Genomic DNA, 14,679 nt, shown 5'->3' with positions numbered 1-14,679 from the left:
AAGGGCGCCGTAGTTACTAAGGGTGTCGTAGTTGCCAAGGGCGTCGTTGTTGCCAAAGGCGTCGTGGTTGCCAAGGGTGTTGTAGTTGCCAATGGTATTGTTGTTGCCAAGGGCACCGTAGTTACTAAGGGTGTCGTAGTTGCCAAGGGCGTCGTTGTTGTCAAGGGCGTCGTGGTTGCCAAGGGTGTTGTAGTTGCATCATTGTCTAATTTACATCGCAATTGTATCATTTCAGGTATGGTTACCTTTTTACGGTAGCTAGAATAATTTTTTAGTTTTGATTTAATAAAGTGGAATACGTTTATATACAGAGCAGTTTTAAAAAATAACTGTACGAGTTTGGATCTTGTGTCAATTGGCCACAGCGAACTATATTCGCAATCAATCACTCTTTTGTTTATAAACGTTTACTTAACAAAGTTCCTTGTGTTATTATATATTTATGGATACATGTATTTTCCAGGCATAAAATCTGTTGCCTTTGCTCAAGAGATAAAGGTGGAAACCTGTATAAAAGGTTGTGATCATCAATGTTATAATAAAGTGTTGTTAAACAAAAAAACATTATAATAATGACCGAATATGTGATAAATCGTAAACAGAAAACAAAATCAAGAAATAAAACCAACTTGCTGTTTTTCTCTGACACAACGATAGACGCTTTATTGTGCATCGCTTGGAACTCCACCAGAGAAATTTCCCCACAGCAACACAGCGTTCGGGTCTATTTAAACTCGTCTGATTACATGACTTGCACGCGAAACGTTCTTGGCTCTTTAATAGAGGCGTTCCATCAATCCACGTATAGTTTGAATAATTACCTCCAGGGTCACGAAGACCAATCCAAGATACATCTGCGATTGACAAATATGTTAGTTAGCATTCTTACGTCATTGTCAGTTGTGGCACAAATGAAAAATTGTTAAGTCTTGTGGTGAAAAAACCGTCACATTATTAAATCAATCTTCTAGTTTGATAAAATTATGTTATCTCTGCCTTATTGTTTAGCCATTACCGATAAAACTGTTTTTCAGTTTAATGCGAATTAGTTACCAGGCCCTTTTCATACACAGTTTAAACGCTTACTTTGGATTTGCTTTGTCGACAACAGAAACCGAGTCGTTGCAAACGACTTGATCATTGCAAGAGTCCCATTCTGTGCTTGGCATCTTTTTTTGGCGCCAGCAAATGTCACTAGTGTGGGATCCACCGCGTATTCGATTGTTCCGTTTGAGTACCACGTCAGTGCTGGCAAGTAAATACAGTTTCAATGTGAGGAGACTATATGTAAATATAGCACATTAATATAGTGCTATTCTTGCTGCCAGGCATAGTAATTAATAAGAATTGGCATTACCCTGAGGAAGTCTCGCCGGATGGTGGACGACGAGTTGGTTACAATAAACACTTTTGTAACTTAAGTGCCAAAAGAACAATTCTTATTAATTAAATAGTACAGTGCTTTTCAACCTTTTTAAATTCTATCCGCACTTTTCTGTGGCACGAAAGTTTCTTCCGCACAATGCGGCCAAACCGCGCATGAAATGTTTGCGAACCCCAGGATGTACATAACTAATACCAACAACCAGGCTTCATGATAAATTGCCCTTTCTTGGACGTTTCGAAATTTAAACGATTGGAAACCTACCGACGATTAAAGGGGAAGGATTAGCGTTGCTTCTTGAAGCTAGTGTACGTAACCAAATATGAAAAATTCTTAGATTAAATAGCCTTTTATCGGGCGATTGTCATCCGCACTCATCCGCACCATGTTGCCCATCCGCACAATACATTTTCTCATCCGCACGAGAGCGGATGGTCCCACAGGTTGAAAAGCACTGAAATAGTACATTAAGTTGATCATTACTTGCGATTTTTTGTTTGAGTGAATAGCAAACGGACGTGGTGATGGCTAGATGCCTTTCGAGTTGATATGTTGCTATAGTTTGACCAACCAGTTTATTTCAAAAAAAATATGATGGTTGATTAGGTTTTTGTTGCTATTTAGACACACTCATATATGTCGATTGGTAAGAATTTAAACGATGTTCCATTGTCCCCCATTAGGTACAGGCCGTTTTCCAGGGGACCACAAGCAGATTAAGCACATACAGCGTTATGAAGAAATTTATTAAAAATGGTATTATTTGGGCTGCTTTTTCCTTGACGTCTATCTTTTCTGTTTGGTGACAATGTGATGTTGACAATAAACCTGCGTCACAGTTGCTGGTTGGTATTTATTGTACGACGCCTTCCTGCTGCCTGCGTACGGGGAAGAGGATATTTTAATTATTTCCCGGCTATGACAGCAAGGGACTAAGATTTTGTTTTCGCAAATAGTGCGCTTCCTGGCATGACGTTTAACAACAGTTACAAAATTCAAATTGCAGTTACAGGTTTTGTGACAAATAGCCACACCTGCTTTGAGCACAAAGAACTAATGATAAATGATATATTTTTACTTACACCCAAATTTGTTATTTGTCTGTTCTATTACACATAAAGCAACTGTCACCTCTGCCGAAACTGCAATTGCGCTAATTCTACAATTAACCGATGCATAAACAGAGTAAGTCGTTTGTAATATATTAAAGTCCATCACAAATTTTGTTTTTTGTACAAACCTCTTACCGGTTGACTTTGAGCGGTTGTAGTGGACGTTGCTGTTGTCACTGAAAGTACTGTCAAAACAACGGTACAGGTATTTTTTAAAGCATTAACTTTCTTACTTGTCTGTGTCGATGTTGCCAAAGTCGTTAGAGCAGCTGTCAGCGAATTGTCGAAATAATAAGCACGGGTTAGTACATTTACCAGTTATCTCCTAGTTTAAGGGTCACCAAACTTATACACAAATTAATGCAGTTCCCTACATTTGGGTGAATAATAAAAGTAAACATAGCCAGACTATGAAGTACTGCATTATCTTCTCTTACCCGCTGTAGTCGGTCCAACGGCGGTTGTAGGCGCAATGGTGGTCGCTATAAGCAAGAGCATCCAGTTATGTTCTCGTAAAAATATTTTCAGAAATCTTATGTTTACTCACGAAACACGGGACTCCAGTTAAGAATAACACTACCCGGGTAGTCGGTCCTATTATCCAGTCGTGCGACTGTCGCTTTGAATCCCCATCGATACAGTGAAGTAGTTGCGAAATTGAAAGAGTAGTTTGTGTTGACAGTGAAATTTCCTTCAATACTTACCGGTTTTAACGTGCAAAGGTCAAAGGCCACGACAATGTTTTTGGTGGCAGTCGCTGGCTGAGTTCCGGTGTAGACAACGTAACTGTATAGTTGGCCTAAAACAGATGCTTTAAGCGGAAATAATCTTAAACAACGGATTGCTGGTAAATTTTCCAAGCTTTCCAGGTTAAAGAAACTAATCTGTTGAGTGTGCGAAAAAGCTCGAAGGAGGCTGTAGCTGAAAACGGAGACTATACTTTGAACAAAAAATAACAGGTTTTACGTTCTCAAAAGTTGATGAAACGTCTTACATGAAAAGAAAGTAAACTAAATATAGCTTACCTGCTATTGCTATAGCAATACAATGAGCAAAAATCCACACAGTCCGTAGCATTATTGTCTATACAACTACTCCACAATTGTGTACCTGTATCCAAAAAAAGTGTACTGTGATTCAGTAATGACCATGGGCAATACAACGTCATCATGCTCGTCCTACATAACTTCTTGTGATCTTTCAATTAACCAGTGGCATCAGATGGCCAATATCGGTATATTTTGAACTTAACTAACTGCCGCATGTGACAATTAACACGCAAAATCCTTTCAACGCATAAATTGATCCAGTGAAAGTAAGCGTGCTTCCAATAACTGCGATGAACTGTTGAGGCGCATGTGAAAATGTAAACAACTAGAGAGCTCTGCGCATGCCGTTACGCTATTTATGTTACCTGACTGCACGGGAAATTATCTTTGTGGCGCACTTTAGTCGGAAACTGTGCATCATTATCCCACCAATGAACCGTATGTTTGACGTCATACGTATTTAGCCGAACTGGTTTTGTTCCCGAAATTTCACTTAAAGACCTTATTGCAGAATGGGAAGCAATCTACAGCAAGCTGTGTACAAACGCAATACATACACATAGCGCGTCAATACGCTTATACAGACATCCTAATATATTTTTATTGCCAGCTCAGAAGCATAGTTGAAACAAGCCTATCGTAACGAGTAATGCCAAACAATTCTCCAAATTACGCTTGTTTTCCAAAAATCTATGGCCTGTTCATACGTTACGATCTTCCATCAAATGACGTCCACTTTTTCTTTAAAGGCAATACACGTTAACTATGCACCAAAAATGCGCTCAACGAGTTGGCAGCATGTTCAAAAGCCAACACGTACAACGCGAAATATTTTCTTGCGTGACTTTTCCCATTCAATGTACAAATACCACAAAAATGAACTTTTAAACAAACCGCATATAGCATCTCTTTAAATATTATTATTACTATTATTAGGACGTGCATATGGTCCACATACGGCAAATAGCAACCTAAAGCAAGGCTAGGCTTCTTACCGCTTGGTTAATTTGCTAATAACCACTATGAAGCAGGCAATATTGATAAAGGTGAGTAAGCCAACTGGCAGGAGAAAGCCGCGTTTCAGAGACAAACCATAGCAAACAATCTTTTCCAAGAGGTGACTATTTTTGGTTAAAACTGCTACAATGATTTGATTTAATCTGAAACTGGGGGTGAGGTTCGGCAAGGAGAATTTTTTGAGTCTGAGTATAGTTTTTTCGCACAACTTTTGTATGTAACTGCAGTCGACAATATAAGACACAAAAGATTAAATACATAACATAGCAAATCATAAGTTTCGGTCACACATGACCGCTTTACAGGCGTCGGTATGGTTTTACGCGAACGAATCTCGAGAGCGCGTGGTTTTTGCTGATTGAGTGGAGACTCTACGTTGGTTATCATTCGTTGTTCCGCAGCCACAGCAAACTAGAAGCTTTCCCAACCACATGTTACGTATCTTGTCTTGTCGGAGGCAGTTTAGGATAAAGATGAGAAATCCCTGTGAACAAAATTGCAACTGACCTTCGTGATTGTAATTAGCAAATTAAAAACGATTAATAGTTTTTGTCATAATGGTTGTATAACGACAGGCTAAAATTCCAGGACAAACCCGGGCACTTTCGTTAAATTTGCTTACATTCTACCAGACGTCAACACGAAGAATCTCCATGCGTAAAACTTTGGCTAAATTGTGTCATGGAAAGTTACTTAAATGCATTTTGTATATAAGCTGCAGACAGATGTCCACTGTTTCGACCTTAAAGGTCTCATCAGTGCTGCTGGTGTGACTATTAAATACATTTTACCTGGAGGGAATTCAAAATTGTGAAAAGCCAACTCATCACTGTCAAATACAGAACGTTCTCAGACAACAACATGAAAAACCCGAAAATCCAAGTCAGTCCCATCATCACGCACACGGCAACAGCAACAATGAAATCTTCCTTCCGATCGCGCTTTCGAGCGGACGACTGAACCTAAATGCGGCGTTTGTTATTCTACTTATAAAAATTAAGCCAACATTATCTATAGAACACAAGTTCTATGGTACTTTTACTAATTACTACCTATGTGGCGAGACGATTTTATTCAGAAAAGGAAATCGTATCTTTTTACATACTGGGCCAACATCGAATCAGTCTTATGTTGTACTTCTATACATAAGCGCATTTTATTAGAACCTTTGTTGTTTACCACAGATTTAGACCTCGTACATATTGCGTGTTGGTGTAGACCTACCTTTGTCCTCAAGCAAGTGAGTTTGCATATGACCACAACAAAGATTGCAATGTTTATCAAAGCCAGTATTCCGACGGGCAGAAGAAAGCCGAAGTGGAGAGAGTTATCATAAAGCCAGCACATATTATAAGACCTGTAGCGTGACTGGAAGAAGATGTCATCTGTAGATTAACAAGGTCAGTTATATTTGTGAACTTGGAGATAACCTTGTTATATCACCTGGGTGGTAGTATTTTTTGTCGAGAACCCACGATACCACTGCATCAATGCACACTACTGCCAATGGCCCGACGTAACAAATGGTCGCTGGTATCGTCACCGAAGAGCCGCCGATGTAGGCAACCTATTAGAATTGGAAACGAACAATATTTATTCTACCATAATCAAGCGACAGTTTGAGATAGAAAATAATAAAGAAGCTGTTCAGTGCATATTCCAATTAGAGGAAACATATGTATGTCATAAATTACGCTGCAAACCTATGTTATCTGGCAAATTTATCCTTTCGGTGTAAGTAGTTGGGAAAATTAGCCTACCATTCAACCCAGCCTTTAATTTTTTCTGAAATTATACAGGTCAACGAAACAAGAAGATGTAAAACTGTATAACCAGCAACATACCGTGGTCAGTGCTTTGTACATGTTGTATGCGTTAGCGCTCATCCAAAACCATGTGACGAGTAGAAAGTAATGCAGAAAACCGGTTATCACGTAACACTCGGCAAAGTTGGTCAACCAACCAACACCGAACATGAATAATAGATTGACGAGAAGCAGATTGAAACAAATATTCATTAGGAATATGGTCGGCTGTCGTACGCGTAACTCCCTAAGTAACATTAACAAACTCAGAGCAGGTAAAGACATTATATAGTTGTTTGAACCAAAATTAAAATCATCACCCTAAAAACATGTAGGTTGCTTTTGGAGCTATAGTATTTATATCTAGTGCAAGCAATATATGTTTCGTACAACTTTTATATCATTTCGTATAGGAATGCGTTTCGTTGACAAAGTGCTTCATAAATCTAAAGAGATATCCAGTAATTGTTGACATTGTTTGCTTACCCGATTCCTAAGTATATGATAATGGTTAAAACCAGACCAAGCGACGACAGTGAACATCCGGCGTAACTCACTATTCCCATTGCGTACGCCGACGGTAAAACCTTCGAGCTCTAAAACGAATTATTCATTTGTAAATCTGACTGCAAACTATGTGAACTATGCTTAAATTCCTCACCACTATCATGGAAAAGCTTGCCAACTTGTGGCAAACACACTTTGGTGGCGAGCTACCTGTTTCCAATCTGCATCCGTTTGGTACCCATTCCCCACTGTCTGGATCATACACGCTGCACTGGGTTTTGGTGACAAGGCTCTGCATAAGAAAGAACAATATATTGGTTAGTGTTTGATGGTTTTGACCTGACTTTATCTGTGGTGTCACATATATATGAGGACGACACATATATTACATGACATAGACCTGTAATTAAGACGGTGTACCTAAAACGAGTGGACGTTTATGGACAGAAAAAGAAATTGCTTTAAGGCACTACGGTTGATACAATATATGAAAAACTCAAAACAGCACAAAGCCGGAATGAATCAAGTTTAAATGTTAAAACAAAATTTTTATCCTTAACTGCATTGTGTACCCAGTATAAATAGGTACGTTACCTTGAGAGTCCCGTTTGTGAATGCCGACTTCCCCTGTTTTTCGCTAGTGTTTGTGAATGTCAAATGTAATGGAACGCTTGTAGTTGTACTTTTGTAACCTTTCACCCTAGCGGTAATCACCTGTACAGCAAATTACAGCTAACGTTTCAGTAAATACCTATACAGGTTGTTGAATTTCACCATAAAAATTAACTCCAGGGGCCAAATTATGCCAACCATTTCGAATTTCTGTTAGCTTGTAGCAAACGTACTTCGCCACGAATCCTTAAGTTAGTATCGATGTTTTTCCTATGCTTCGATTCAGCGAATGCTTTTATTTTGTTTGAAGCAGATAATCTCAACCATCATGTAATTAGAGGAATCTTTTTTAAAAGGCTTTTCTTGCATCAGATGTATTTTGACTGTGGCCAAAACGGGCTAAACTTTAGTTTTAAAACTTTCAAACTTACCATAGGCGCTTTTTCATGAGCAGGAAACAGCGCCGAGCCTGAATAGAAGACAAAGCTTGCGCGAACCGTTTTATTTCCCCCTGCGTTTATTCCGTCTAGTAGTGAACCTGGAATCGTTGCAGTTACGATGTGTGACCCAGGCGTGTTTCCACCAGGATTAAAGACAACATTTGAATACTTGTTTACTATCTTTTTTGGTATGTTCACCTGTAAATCAGAATGAAATAGGATAAAAAAAATGCTAATGCACGAAATATTAGCACAAACTTACAGTAAAAAGTGTGTCTATCCCTATAAAGGGTTACACTTTTTCGAGAAATATGTTAGAAAATACAATTTGCTTAATTCGAAGAAACATACTATAATTATAGACTTGCGGGCGTAGTTTTCTTATGTAAGATGTGAATGGTTATTGCAACGGTGATATATTTAACATTGTAGAATACGAAACATTTATAAAATACGGACACAATTTGTCGCATACCTGGATTGTTGTCTTGGTCGTTGAAAAGGTGACTTCCGTAGTATTGGCGGGTATGGTGACGCGGTCTGTGAATGTTCCCAAGCTGTTAACCAGTGCAGTGGTATTCTTAATGCTCCGCGTGCTGCGGGAAAACAAATTTCACAAACAAAACGTTTTGGATGATTTTGTTGTGTTGAACATAACCTACCTTGTGTTTAGCAGGGAAGTCGAAAGCTGGTCTGTGATTAGAAGTACGTTGTACATAGTGTTTTTGCGTTGATCTGTAACTGTATTACTAAGCATCAAAAGTCATCAGAAACTAACAAGCTAACGTTAGTTACATTAAAGATGATGCGTCCACAGTAAACTTTAACAGTATCAATCATTTACATTACCAATCTCCTACCAGCACTTTCTGTGGGTCTGTGGCGCTTAATTCCGCAAGCAAGACACTGGCGTCGCTGATTGCCACTGCACTCAAGTTTGCGGTGTTGCTGGTCAGTAACTGGAGAGCTGCCACCGTTTCTGTGACACTTGCCGTTGTAGCCTGGGTCGCAATAACCTGCAACGAGGTTACGTGAAGAAAATGGCACTACTTGATGACCATTCTAAGTTTAACTTAATAATCTGTTCTTCTGGCAAAGATAAAACGTAATTTTATTCACCGACGTTTCGCCTGTTATTCAAACACGAAAAAGGGGATAACCCCGTGTCGTGTTGGCACGTTTTTTGGCGTTAGTGTGTGCTGTACCATTACCTTGAGGAAGCCTTGTTGAATAACAGGCGAAACGTCGGTGAATAAAGTTACGTTTTATCTTTGCCAGAAGAACAGATTATTAAGTTGCAATATGCCTGGCAGCAACAAAAACATTATATTCTATGTTTAATCCGCTTTTTTTAAAGGTTTATAAAGTTTTCATTAAAACTGCATATGATGCTGATGTTTGCTGGTGCGTGAGGTGACATTGCAAAAAATTTAAATGCAGTTTATGATCAACTAATCTGACGCACAACTCTGAACAAAACTTTTACTATCCTTCAGATCCACGAGAAAGATGTAATAGGCTCGACCTACCGATTTTGTCAAACTTTGTACTGTTGTTCCACACCCAACCACTGTTGCCTTTCCGTAATACCCAGCGAATGAATGAGTTTTGTTTTGAAGACACGGCACCGAAGCTTGAGGATTCCCTGCAGCATTGCAACGTGAGTAAGTCTTCTTAAGTCTAATGTAACTACATTTTGTGCTTGCCTGTGGAAAGACAAATGGTTGCAGTGATTGCTGTTTCTCCAACTTTAACTCGACCAAAAATAAAGGTTTTGTTTGCAGTGGCAACAAAGATTGAAGTGGGTTCGCAAAACACTAGAAAACAGAAGAAATTAATGTTGTCTTAAAAATTTCGTAAATAAGGTTATCTGTAACAGTTGCCGCTAAAGGTTTTTTTGTAGCCGTACTTGCTATGGGTATCGTGGTTGTAGTTACTAAGGGTGTCGTACGTGTCAATGGTGTTGTGGTTGCCAAGACCGTCGTAGTTGCTAATGGTATTGTAGTTACCAAGGGTGCTGTAGTTACTAAGGGTGTTGCAGTTGCCAAAGGCGTCGTAGTTGCCAAAGGCGTCGTGGTTGCCAAGGGTGTTGTAGTTGCCAATGGTAATGTTGTTGCCAAGGGCCCCGTAGTTACTAAGGGTGTCGTAGTTGCCAAGGGCGTCGTGGTTGCCAAGGGTGTTGTAGTTGCCAAAGGCGTTGTTGTTGCCAAGGGCGCCGTAGTTACTAAGGGCGCCGTAGTTACTAAGGGTGTCGTAGTTGCCAAGGGCGTCGTTGTTGCCAAGGGCGTTGTTGTGACTAAGAGTGTCGTTGTTGCATCATTGTCTAATTTACATCGCAATTGTATCATTTCAGGTATGGTTACCTATTTACGGTAGCTAGAATAATTTTTTAGTTTTGATTTAATAAAGTGGAATACGTTTATATGCAGAGCAGCTTCAAAAAACAACTGTACGCGTTCTGGTTTCAGATTTTGAAAACCAAAAATCAAATGATGTTACCTTCAATTCACTTTTATATCAATCCGATCATACTATTATCAAACCACTCCATATATTGATGGGAGTTTGGATCTTGTGTCAAATGGCCACAGCGAACTATATTCGCAATTAATCACTGTATTGTTTATAAACGTTTACTTAACAAAGTTCCTTGTGTTAGTATATATTTATGGATACATGTATTTTCCAGGCATAAAATCTGTTGCCTTTGCTCAAAAGATAAAGGAGGAAACTTATACAAAAGGTTGTGATCATATATGTTATAATAAAGTGTTGTTAAACATAAAAATATTATGATAATGAGCAAATATGTGATAAATCGTAAACAGAAAACAAAATCAAGAAATAAAACCAACTTGCTGTTTTTCTCTGACACAACGATAGACGCTTTATTGTGCATCGCTTGGAACTCCACCAGAGAAATTTCCCCACAGCAACACAGCGTTCGGGTCTATTTAAACTCGTCTGATTGCATGACTTGCACGCGAAGCGTTCTTGGCTCTTTAATAGAGGCGTTCCATCAATCCACGTATAGTTTGAATAATTACCTCCAGGGTCACGAAGACCAATCCAAGATACATCTGCGATTGACAAATATGTTAGTTAGCATTCTTACGTCATTGTCAGTTGTGGCACAAATGAAAAATTGTTAGGTCTTGTGGTGAAAAAGTCGTCACATTAATAAATGAACCTTCTAGTTTGATAAATTATGTTATCTCTGCCCAACTGTTTATCCATTACCGAACAAAACTGTTTTCCCAGTTAAATGCGTTAAATTAAAGTTACCAGGCCTATTTCATAAAAAAATTCGCCTACTTTGGATTTGCTTTGTCGACAACAGAAACCGAGTCGTTGCAAACGACTTGATCATTGCAAGAGTCCCGTTCTGTGCTTGGCATCTTTTTTTGGCGCCAGCAAATGTCACTAGTGTGGGATCCACCGCGTATTCGATTGTTCCGTTTGAGTACCACGTCAGTGCTGGCAAGTAAATGCAGTTTCAATGTGAGGAGACTATATGTAAACATAGCACATTAATATAGTGCTATTCTTACTGCCAGGCATAGTAATTAATAAGAATTGGCATTACCCTGAGGAAGTCTCGCCGGATGGTGGACGACGAGTTGGTTACAATAAACACTTTTGTAACTTAAGTGCCAAAAGAACAATTCTTATTAATTAAATAGTACAGTGCTTTTCAACCTTTTTAAATTCTATCCGCACTTTTCTGTGGCACGAAAGTTTCTTCCGCACAATGCGGCCAAACCGCGCATGAAATGTTTGCGAACCCCAGGATGTACATAACTAATACCAACAACCAGGCTCCATGATAAATTGCCCTTTCTTGGACGTTTCGAAATTTAAACGATTGGAAACCTACCGACGATTAAAGGGGAAGGATTAGCGTTGCTTCTTGAAGCTAGTGTACGTAACCAAATATGAAAAATTCTTAGATTAAATAGCCTTTTATCGGGCGATTGTCATCCGCACTCATCCGCACCATGTTGCCCATCCGCACAATATATTTTCTCATCCGCACGAGTGCGGATGGTCCCACAGGTTGAAAAGCACTGAAATAGTACATTAAGTTGATCATTACATGCGATTTTTTGTTTGAGTGAATAGCAAACGGACGTGGTAATGGCTAGATGCCTTTCGAGTTGATATGTTGCTATAGTTTGACCAACCAGTTTATTTCAAAAAAAATATGATGGTTGATTAGGTTTTTGTTGCTATTTAGACACACTGATATATGTCGATTGGTAAGAATTTAAACGATGTTCCATTGTCCCCAATTAGGTACAGGCCGTTTTCCAGGGGGACCACAAGCAGATTTAGCACATACAGCGTTATGAAGAAATTTATTAAAAATGGTATTATTTGGGCTGCTTTTTCCTTGACGTCTATCTTTTCTGTTTGGTGACAATGTGATGTTGACAATAAACCTGCGTCACAGTTGCTGGTTGGTATTAATTGTACGACGCCTTCCTGCTGCCTGCGTACGGGGAAGAGGATATTTTAATTATTTCCCGGCTATGACAGCAAGGGACTAAGATTTTGTTTTCGCAAATAGTGCGCTTCCTGGCATGACGTTTAACAACAGTTACCAAATTCAAATTGCAGTTACAGGTTTTGTGACAAATAGCCACACCTGCTTTGAGCACAAAGAACTAATGATAAATGATATATTTTTACTTACACCCAAATTTGTTATTTGTCTGTTCTATTACACATAAAGCAACTGTCACCTCTGCCGAAACAGCAATTGCGCTAATTCTACAATTAACCGATGCATAAACAGAGTAAGTCGTTTGTAGTATATTAAAGTCCATCACAAATTTTGTTTTTTGTACAAACCTCTTACCGGTTGACTTTGAGCGGTTGTAGTGGACGTTGCTGTTGTCACTGAAAGTACTGTCAAAACAACGGTACAGGTATTTTTTAAACTTTCTTACTTGTCTGTGTCGATGTTGCCAAAGTCGTTAGAGCAGCTGTCAGCGAATTGTCGAAATAATAAATTGTCGAAACATTTACCAGTAATCTCCTAGTTTAAGGGTCACCAAACTTATACACAAATTAATGCAGTTCCCTACATTTGGGTGAATAATAAAAGTAAACATAGCCAGACTATGAAGTACTGCATTAGTGCTTCTCTTACCCGCTGTAGTCGGTCCAACGGCGGTTGTAGGCGCAATGGTGGTCGCTGTAAGCAAGAGCATCCAGTTATGTTCACCTGGAATTTTTGTTTAGAAATCTTATGTTTACTCACGAAACACGGGACTCCAGTTAAGAATAACACTACCCGGGTAGTCGGTCCTATTATCCAGTCGCGCGACTGTCGCTTTGAATCCCCATCGATACAGTGAAGTAGTTACGAAATTGAAAGAGTAGTTTGTGTTGACGGTGAAATTTCCTTTAATACTTACCGGTGTTATTGTGCAAAGGTCAAAGGCCACGACAACGTTTTTGGTCGCAGCCGCTGGCTGAGTTCCGGTGTAGACAACGTAACTGTATAGTTGGCCTAAAACAGATGCTTTAAGCGGAAATAATCTTAAAAAACGAATTGCTTGTAAATTTTCCAAGCTGGTTAAAGAAACTAATCTGTTGAGTGTGCGAAAAAGCTCGAAGGAGGCTGTAGCTGAAAACGGAGACTATACTTTGAACAAAAAATAACAGGTTTTACGTTCTCAATAGTTGATGAAACGTCTTACATGAAAAGAAAGTAAACTAAATATAGCTTACCTGCTATTGCTATAGCAATACAATGAGCAAAAATCCACACACTCCGTAGCATTATTGTCTATACAACTACTCCACAATTGTGCACCTGTATCCAAAAGAAGTGTACTGTGATTCAGTAATGACCATGGGCAATACAACGTCATGCTCGTCCTACATAACTTCTTGTGATCTTTCAAATAACCAGTGGCATCAGATGGCCAATATCGGTATATTTTGAACTTAACTAACTGCCGCATGTGATAATTAACACGCAAAATCCTTTCAACGCATAAATTGTTCCAGTGAAAGTAAGCGTGCTTCCAATAACTGCGATGAACTGTTGAGGCGCATGTGAAAATGTAAACAACTACAGAGCTCTGCGCATGCCGTTACGCTATTTATGTTACCTGACTGCACGGGAAATTATCTCTGTGGCGCACTTTAGTCGGAAACTGTACATCATTATCCCACCAATGAACCGTATGTTTGACGTCATACGTATTTAGCCGAACTGGTTTTGTTCCCGAAATTTCACTTAAAGACCTTATTGCAGAATGGTGAAGCAATCTACAGCAAGCTGTGTACAAACGCAATACATACACATAGCGCGTCAATACGCTTACGACATCCTAATATACTTTTATTGCCAGCTCAGAAGCATAGTTGAAACAAGCCCATCGTAACGAGTAATGCCAAATAATTCTCCAAATTACTCTTGTTTTCCAAAAATCTATGGCCTGTTCATACGTTACGATCTTCCATCAAATGACGTCCACTTTTTCTTTAAAGGCAATACACGTTAACTATGCACCAAAAATGCGCTCAACGAGTTGGCAGCATGTTTAAAAGCCAACACGTACAATGCGAAATATTTTCTTGCGTGACTTTTCCCATTCAATGTACAAATACCACAAAAATGAACTTTTAAACAAACCGCATATAGCATCTCTTTAAATATTATTATTACTGTTATTAGGACGTGCATATAGTCCACATATGGCAAATAGCAACCTAAGGCAAGGCTAGGCTTCTTAC

General features: G+C 39.1%; 3 protein-coding genes across 3 annotated transcripts; all 3 read right to left on the bottom strand.

Annotated features, from left to right (window-relative positions):
* Window positions 1-485: 485 nt before the first annotated feature.
* On the bottom strand, window positions 486-3,601 carry LOC145909455 (uncharacterized). Its single transcript, XM_082996846.1, has 7 exons — window positions 3,522-3,601; window positions 3,044-3,295; window positions 2,934-2,978; window positions 2,625-2,681; window positions 1,087-1,248; window positions 706-854; window positions 486-506 (listed from the first exon to the last, which is right to left on the bottom strand). Exons 1-7 carry the CDS (start codon window positions 3,571-3,573, stop codon window positions 486-488), a joined length of 738 nt encoding a protein of 245 aa, XP_082852972.1. The 5' UTR covers window positions 3,574-3,601.
* A 1,275-nt stretch (window positions 3,602-4,876) lies between these two features.
* On the bottom strand, window positions 4,877-8,656 carry LOC145909043 (adhesion G-protein coupled receptor G2-like). Its single transcript, XM_082996364.1, has 11 exons — window positions 8,589-8,656; window positions 8,402-8,522; window positions 7,918-8,124; window positions 7,469-7,588; window positions 7,029-7,166; window positions 6,854-6,963; window positions 6,407-6,614; window positions 6,006-6,129; window positions 5,787-5,947; window positions 5,354-5,524; window positions 4,877-5,046 (listed from the first exon to the last, which is right to left on the bottom strand). Exons 1-11 carry the CDS (start codon window positions 8,642-8,644, stop codon window positions 4,882-4,884), a joined length of 1,581 nt encoding a protein of 526 aa, XP_082852490.1. The 5' UTR covers window positions 8,645-8,656; the 3' UTR covers window positions 4,877-4,881.
* Window positions 8,657-9,615: 959 nt separating this feature from the next.
* Window positions 9,616-13,752, bottom strand: LOC145909454 (uncharacterized). The gene is made up of 8 exons (XM_082996845.1): window positions 13,666-13,752; window positions 13,193-13,444; window positions 13,082-13,126; window positions 12,781-12,837; window positions 11,242-11,403; window positions 10,782-11,006; window positions 9,836-10,249; window positions 9,616-9,743 (listed from the first exon to the last, which is right to left on the bottom strand). The coding sequence occupies exons 1-8, from the start codon at window positions 13,715-13,717 to the stop codon at window positions 9,616-9,618; spliced, it is 1,335 nt and encodes a 444-aa protein (XP_082852971.1). The 5' UTR covers window positions 13,718-13,752.
* Between the last annotated feature and the right edge of the window lie 927 nt (window positions 13,753-14,679).

This window comes from Ascidia mentula, chromosome 7, assembly GCF_947561715.1.
Source record: "Ascidia mentula chromosome 7, kaAscMent1.1, whole genome shotgun sequence".
In the NCBI taxonomy this organism is placed as follows: Eukaryota; Metazoa; Chordata; class Ascidiacea; order Phlebobranchia; family Ascidiidae; genus Ascidia; species Ascidia mentula.
This window is presented reverse-complemented; position numbering and strand designations above follow the sequence as displayed.